Source organism: Clavelina lepadiformis, chromosome 1 (assembly GCF_947623445.1).
Source record: "Clavelina lepadiformis chromosome 1, kaClaLepa1.1, whole genome shotgun sequence".
Lineage (NCBI taxonomy): Eukaryota > Metazoa > Chordata > Ascidiacea > Aplousobranchia > Clavelinidae > Clavelina > Clavelina lepadiformis.
In genome coordinates, this window is record NC_135240.1 from 13,764,930 (window position 1) to 13,773,361 (window position 8,432).

General features: G+C 36.9%; 1 protein-coding gene across 1 annotated transcript; it reads right to left on the reverse strand.

Annotated features, from left to right (window-relative positions):
* Positions 1–1,095: 1,095 nt before the first annotated feature.
* Positions 1,096–5,172, reverse strand: LOC143470209 (uncharacterized). Its single transcript, XM_076968193.1, has 5 exons — positions 3,154–5,172; positions 2,899–3,072; positions 2,668–2,749; positions 2,399–2,527; positions 1,096–2,140 (listed from the first exon to the last, which is right to left on the reverse strand). Exons 1-5 carry the CDS (start codon positions 5,022–5,024, stop codon positions 1,523–1,525), a joined length of 2,874 nt encoding a protein of 957 aa, XP_076824308.1. The 5' UTR covers positions 5,025–5,172; the 3' UTR covers positions 1,096–1,522.
* Positions 5,173–8,432: the final 3,260 nt, after the last annotated feature.

Below are 8,432 nucleotides of genomic sequence, written 5' to 3' on the forward strand. Positions count from 1 at the left end.
TTTTTTCTTAGATGTAATTTGGCCTATTGTCCTCAACACTTAGCACTTATTTTCTTTTTAATTCCTCCATATTCTTAAATACAAGTTATAGAGAAAGAATGGTGTTACGTAAGCAGATAACGTAATGTATGGTGTTACGTGGGCAGATAACGTAATGTTTAACCTAGCTTGAAACGATAAATCGTGACTACAGCTGTAAATTATAAATACAAATTCATATAAGTAGGAGTATTTTTGTTTTCGGAATTTAAATATACCTACTTAATAATATAAATAATTAGCTTGTCAACGCTTTCAAGATGACGTAACTGCGTACGTTTAATTTGTCGTTTTAAGTCATACTTGAGATAGCGGATCATCATTAATGGGTGCCAAAGGGCACATGGAGACGTCAATGTCGTGAATAAGATTTCATTACTTTTAAAACGTTTTGTATTTATTTATATAATTATATAATCATGAATGAAATGCGAATGTCCCAAAACCCAATGTTATATCGGGTTTCAACACTCCCTTGATAAAGTATATTTGACAAAAGTCTAAGTTCTTTTAATTTTAATAAGAACGAATTAATATTATTTTTGGAACATAGCGTTGTTTTACAACATGAACCAAATATTTTGGAAGCTTGCTTCGAAACGTTTTCACATCGTTTATTTTTATCTGTGGCGTAGGTGGTTAAACACACGTTAGTTTACAACAGCTGTACACAGGATTTAAACACTACTTGTGCACTTCAACAAAACATTATACATAAAGCGCGTTGATTGAGTGCAGTTTCCAAGCGGGCGTTTATTGGTCGTAGTAGGCTACCGAGATAAGTGGAAAATAATTGGAAGTACTTAGGCTTCATGTACGACTATCTGCAGGTTCGTTCAACATACGACAGCTACAGTGATTGCGGGATATTTTGTCCTATATTCTGACACTCCCGTAATAAAGTCAAACCTGTATATAGCTTTGCAAAATGGTTTTAGTATATAAAGTAACATATGACTTTGATACATAACATCTATAGCAACTAAAGTAGCCTAAACAGTGTTTACGACAAGCGGCTTGAAATATATTTGTTACAGGCCTATACCATTATCAACATAACCATTAACAAACATTCTTATCAAATCACCACACAAGCATTATTATCCCGTTTTGAGCTTGACAAAAAAATTCACAAAAAATAATGCCTGTCCGGAGTCACTTCCATGAAATAATTAGTTTACTTTGTAACAAATTTAAATTTGCGTTGAATAGTTCAAGAACAAATATATACGCCTTTATCTTCATATACAACAATGTGAGAAATTAAAGAGTTGGCAGATCACCATGCACGTTAAAGATTAAAATATCAAAAACTTATTAATCACAAATTACACATTCGGCAATCCGAAGAACTTGGTAAACTTGTACAATTTCGAAAAGGTTGTAGTGCATTTCCTAATAGTTTGTAGCACAGCAGCAAGCACATGGGGCTATAAACGTTACAAAGCAAAAATTTACGAGATATCAAGACATTGACAATACTTCAAGAGAAACTCGAATACAGCAACCTTACATTCGAAAACATTCTTTTCCAAGACGGTATCACGTGACTTGAAATTAAACGTTCTGTGTCTAATATGCAAGCATTAGTGTTGTTGAAGATTGTCAGAGCTAACATTGCTTGCGGAAAGACAGCGTCGAACAAGTATTTTGCAGTGTCATACTTATAGAAGTTTGATAAATCGGAATTATTATAATTAGCTAATGAAAAATCATCAGTCTGACAAGCAACTTCATGGCGATTGGCACCAGTTGCCGAGTATGACGTCACACATCCGTTGTTACATGTCATCAATCTAGGCTCAACCTGGCGAACAAAAGTGTTTTGTGATGACTCTTCGCCTTCTGCCGCATCTATGTCTGATTTCAAAGGCATGCTGAAATAACCTTGGTCACATGATTCTCCCACTTGTAGCGAAGCTGTGATAGGTCCATTAAGGTTCAGATTTAGACCGTTGACGAGGGAATGAACGCCGTTATTTGCTGTCTGTCTTGCCAGGTCGCCATCAACTGTAGTACGACAGGGAAATTGCTGTAACATACTGGCCAATTCGTCTGAATCCTTTACTTTAATCATTTCACGCAGTTCGTTATTGGTTGCCTAAGTATAAAAATTGGAAGAAAAATCTATTATCGCTGAGTTTCAAAAACATACAGCTGTTGGCTTAAAAGAAATAAATAAGAAACCTAAGTTGCAATAAAATGCAATGAGAAATACGATGTAACTACAATAAAAGATATAAAATTATGGTTTAATTACGAGATAATTTAAACAGAGGCGTTAAGGTATAAACAGTGATAAATTGGGTATAAGGTTGTTGTCATTATCTATTTAACGTATCAATAAGAATAGGTCTACCTTAAAAATACGGCATTCGTTTTCGGCCCTTGCTCTATAAATTTCTGCTTCCACTCTAGAACATTCTTCCTCTATAGCGCCATCACGAGTATGAGAAATTTCATCTTTTAGCGCAATTATTTGGCATTGCTGAAAACAGGAACAAGGACAAACATCCTGTCATTTGCTTTAGTCATACTGAGTGAAAAAAATAACGCATGTAGCACGATGCAACGATCGTACTCTCAAATTATGCATAACTTGAGCAGCTATATGCATAACTACAGTACCTGTATTTTTATCAAATTTGTAGCGTCTTCCAGTTCGCGGGAAATATCTTGAAAAGCCAAATCTTTTTGCCAAAAAGGATATCTGGAAAAGTGCAGTTGAGACAAAACTTGCAATACATAATATTTGTTTTTAGTTTCAGGACACTTCAACCCAGGACGACTCCGTGGGTTAAATTGAACCACCAACCGTTTTTAAAAATCATATCGAAAGCTAATTTGATGAAAAAATACCTCTCCCATGTCATATTCGATTTTCTCTTCTCCCATTCACGCTTGTGCTGCTTACGCCGACTCTCAGTCAAGCGAAGAAAAAAAGAACGATTTCTGTGCCAGGTGTGACATGAAGTAGGAGTGACTGGTATTCTTTTAGGTGTACTTGATGCTGATCTAGTCTTAATTGTTTGTCTGCAAACAAAAAATAAACCTTAAGTCTACACAGTTAGTGATACCTAGAAGCAAGACAAATAGTTTAATGCGATTACTTACCTAAATGTATCAGTTATACTACTGCTTTCAAAACCCGTAGAAAAACCTTCTGAAGCTAAGCTACAAGTCGAAGTATGGTTTGAGTTGAGATCCTCCAAAGAACTGCAAAGTCCATGGAGAGTATTGGTGTCTTTGTTTTCGTAGATGCCTGAATTTACAGCAAGTTTTGTGGCATCGTTTGAGGTTGACGGAACAGAAAACGATTCTTCGTTCGGCTCAAAGATATTCGATCCGTCTTGGCTCTTATCGCAAATTAGTGACGCAAAATTATCATCCATGCCAGTGCAGTGTTGATGTAGTGATTCTACACCACACTTCTTTGGTGCAAGAAATCCCAGTACAAGATGATCCTTTTTGTTGGCTTCAGCTTCAAGACAACTTTCACTGCAGCTGAGTTGAGGTTGAAAATGTACTAATCCAGCTTCAAAATAAGAACAGCTAATATTGTTGGTCCTTGTTGTTTTCTGCTTAATGATATCCTGGTCTAAGTCAACTGACTTCAACACGTCTGGTTGGCTTGATATTGCGCGGTTCAACTTTCTTCTTGAATTGCGACATCGGTTATCTCTTCGTAGTGTCTGCAAAGTACTAGACTTATCGAGCTTGTTAGTATCTTCTAAAGAGACACATTTCCGCAAAGCATTCACTTCGAATGATGATGCTTTTTTGTGTGTCTGAACATCTGTTCTTGGTCCACTAACAATCGTGTTATCGGACCTGCTCGTACAACGTTGCGGTTCAATGCATAAAGACGATGAATTGCATCTTACAGAACGCTGCAATGGAAATGCTGCGGCTGACTTAGAAGATAAATGTGACTTGGTAAATACGGTTGAAGCAAATTTTAAACTTTGGTTTGTTTTCTCCGGTCTCGCCACAGCATTACGACGATGACAAGATGATGATAATTTCTTTGATGACGTTGATAATGATGACGTTGATGAAACCGGTGTAGTCACTAATGAGTTAGTTGAAGAGGTATTACGAGAAAGACTTCGTCTAGGCGAGTTTATTTTCTGTGGACGTTCGAAATTGCTCCGTATGTTGCAACCAGCTCGATTGGATCGCATCAAAGGGACCCCTGAAAGTGCTTTATAGCTATTACTTGCTTGAGAAACCAAGCTTTCCTGGGATGTTTTTAGATGCGCTGCTTGTTCACACAAATGTAAACTAGTACTTTCAAAAGCTGACTTTGAATCTTGTGGCTTCCATTTTTCGTTTCGGTGGTAAACAGGACAAACGTAAATTGTAGATGATGCTATATCCTTTTCATTCAAGCTCCTCTTCGGGGTAGGTAACGTATTGTATTTCTTTTTAAATGGGCAAACTTTTTTACCTTGAACTTGAAGAGGAGTGTTAGGGGCAGAAGTGCTAAAACCAAATCTGTTTACGCTTGTTGACGTCACTAAGTTGCGTGAACCAGTGATCTCCGCACACGCCACTTTTCCAGGAAGGGCAACATTTTGAGGTCTTTTTAGCTTTGGCTCATTTGAAACGTCTGTTGATTTCGATAGAAGTGGTCGACTTCTTGCGAGCAATTTCGACTTATTCTTTCTGTTTGAATGCATTTTGAAGTTCAGTTTAAAAATCTGATCGAAGTTGGCAGTCGACGGTCGAGGCAGTTTTCTTTTTAGTTTGGATATTGACTTGCTTTGATGGGTGTAAGCAGAACTGTTTTTGTCGTGTAGTATCACTTCTTCCGTTGAATTTTTCGACTTGTGGTGACTTTTACTGGTCAGTTGATCATTTGAAGCTGCAGTATGGATTAATGGATGTAATAACTTATCTGTGCGATCTTCGCTTGCCTGATGATAAACGACAGCTGATTTGCCCCTGGGTCCCTTTCTCTTTTTATTTGTAGCCTCTGTCATTTCGGTCAATTGTTATCTGGCAACCTGAAGCTATTCATAATTCCCAAATGCATGCAAATGAATGAAGAAATCAGAAACGAGACAAAACACAGAACATAAAAAAAACTATGACCTAAAAATGATGTTCTGCTAAGAAAATGGAATTAACTAACGCACTTACTTATCATTGCAAAAACTTGTTTAAATTTATAGCAATTTTGCGGGTGTAAAATGACTGTCTACATCTAATATGCACATTCTTTAGCACCAATCACTTTCTGAATATTATAAGGATTTAAGCTACAAGGCAAACTTGACATAGGTAAGATCAGAAAACACATACATAATTTCATTGGCTGCAACGCAAGTAGCCTACTAGTACAGAGTTCAGCTGCTTTTTCGAACAAATTCCATCATGCCAATGAATTTTTGAACTACTGTATCACTATCAGGAAAGGCTGAAGTATGCACACCAAAACAGGCTTTTAATCGATCATGATAGAATTTTCCTTTACAACCACTTCAATTCCAGTGCAGCGTTAATGAAATATCGATCTCATCAGCGAGCCAGCGTAAAGCTGCAGTTATTCTACAGCTCCGAGCTTTCTAACACTGACAGCTACCTCCCCAGTGCATAGCGAAGCAGACTGAAGAGAGCAAATGGTATTAACAAAGGTGTGAAAACAAAATCAGAAATCAGTTGGCGGTTTTCGCTAACTCAGTGAGCTTGTGTAACAGAATGCTTGGTTATACAGTATAAACGAAACTATAAAGGTGTTCTTAAGCCTTGCCAGCTGAACTTTAATTCGTCCCGGCATTTACCAATTTAAAATGATGTTCTAATATCCACACGGCCTACAAGTTTGACACGTTAATGACTTCACAGGTATATTTGCAGCAAGTTTAGCGCGATTAACTGAAGTAATGGATCTCTGGGGTTAATCTTCAACAAATTGTGACAACACTTTTTTCCTTGCTTCTAGCACGGAAAACAGCTGGATAAGACGTAATTGCTGGACTGATTAACTAAACGACCAACCAATAAAATGAGATAAACGACACGTGTAATCATGCAGAGACAATTTACAAACAACGGCTTCTTTGGAGTGCTAGCAAAATGGTGGAACCACGTCTTACTAACACTAAACACATTTTTATGTCCTAACTGTCTAACAGAAATAAAGCTAAGTCTTATAGTGATAGTCAACTGTAATCCTCAACAGTCAACAGCAAAACAGGACGCATGAACAGTAGCTGTTTCGGCAATACCTTACCAAAGAGGACAGTAACATGCGAGTTGCAACAAATTTGCAAATATTTTCATTTTGTGCTGTTGATAAATATAGTATCGCCGTATCAGTCAGCTACTGCAACACAATGCAATCTATCTTTCTCTTACGTTGTTTGTCGCTAACGTGTCATTGACTGCTACAATTTCATCTACACTTTCTACAGTATACAAGTACAAAGTGAGAGGCAAATGCTAAAGCAAATTAACTTTAAACTAATGAAAAATCAGTTCTGTAGGCTAATATACCGGACGAAGAATGTTTCAACTATGCTTATATATTAAACAGTTACACTCCTTTTTTATAAGACAGGTCGAGTTGGAGTAGGTTACGTAGTAACTACTTGCAGTAGTTGACGTTAGAACTTTAGAACTAATCAGTACTTTGCTGATAATTGCATTTTTCTTCCTAGGAACTTGATATTCCTTGAGTTTTCCAAAACAATTTTCAATTATTTATCTGTCAATATTTGTTTCACTTTTCCCTGTCAACGTTTTTTTCGGCCAGTGCGGCAGGGCGGCATTTGGAAGAAAAACCATTGACATATGTGTAACTTGTGAAAATGGGTGTTTTGCACAAAAATACTTTTCTTAAGGTACGTTACATCAATAGGCCTATGTTAAAAACCGAAGTCAATTGTTTTTTTAACTGCGGAAAGTCCGATCATTTTACAACATGCAGTTTTTTGAATAATATACAGTAATTACAGTATATTTAACAATTGAAAAGTAACTCTGTAAATTGCAAATTTACCACCTATGACGACGCGGTTAATGGAAATTGTGAGTTTGTGACATCACAAGCTGAAATAAAGAAACTGACTGCTGGTGTTTGCTTGAACTTCTTCAAGGCTGTCACTACTTCACCGGAAAAATTGTATTTTTCACAGCTTCTTGTAAATCTAACCTAAATGTTATAACAAAGCAACCTAAACCTAACCTAAATATACTTTCTAATCTACATCTTCTATCTTTAACAACAACCTGCGTGAACTATATTCGATAAAATAGTTGCTTGTCTTCTTTCTAGTACTGTTGCAGACAGTGTAGACTACGAGCTAATGCGATTTGGAACAAATACGACCTAGCAGAAAGGTGATTTGTTGCTGATGACGTATATTTTCAATATAGAAATATCATAGGTTGCAGTTCATTTACTGATAATAATAATTAGATTATAGACTGACTATTTCACCGTATGTACTATCTAGGTCACACAGCCTGCTGATAAAGATAGGCGGTTGTTACCTTAGGTTAGCAGAAAGGCTATGCAAAAGGTTGATCTTAGCTATTTAAGGTTTTATTGGAGTTAGATTAGTTAAGATCAAGTTAGGTAAACAACAAATTGTGAAAAATAGCTTTGAACGCACAATTTTTTCAGGAGTGGCAGCCTAATATTTAATACTATCGTGTCTTACTGTTACAGAAATTTTCGGTATCCGACTAAGCCGGTCTGCAGAATTGGGCAAGAACGAACTAAAGCCAGCACGGAATGTCAGTTTTTTTGTGCAAAAAAATGCATTCTGGCCTTTTGGTTAGGCTAGCGCCGAGAGCCAAGGCAGAACTTAGCCAAAGCCAAGACACTTTTAGCTTTGTTAGCTTGACCTCCACCATGACCAATACACTGCTTGAAAATCAGGCCGAACTAATAGTCCTGTTATGTCATTCAAAGCGTTTCCATTACACCATGTTCCTATCGCCTAACTACTATGTCCATAAGACAGAAGTACTGAACTAGACAGTACTGCACTTGATCCAAACAGCAACCGCCAGGCACTTAAGTTTCTGATTGTGACACCTTAATTGCTTCCACTCGTAATAATCGATGGCAAACTTGCTATCAATTTTCGGGCGGCAATTGCTTATGTTACTCAAAACGAGTAATTTACATCAGTGTTGTAATGACTCGAGTCACGTTTTTAAATTACTTGACTTGACTCGAGTCAATGCTTGAAATGACTTGACTTGACTCAAGTCTCGGAAAGTACGTTGACCAAGTCATTAAATCTTAGTTGTTAATTTATTGACCTACTGAATTACAGACATTTCATTTCATTGCGAACGATCGGTTAATTAAAGGTATAGCCAATGACATGACTTGATTTGACTTGCATTATATTTTAGCTTGACTAATCTATATA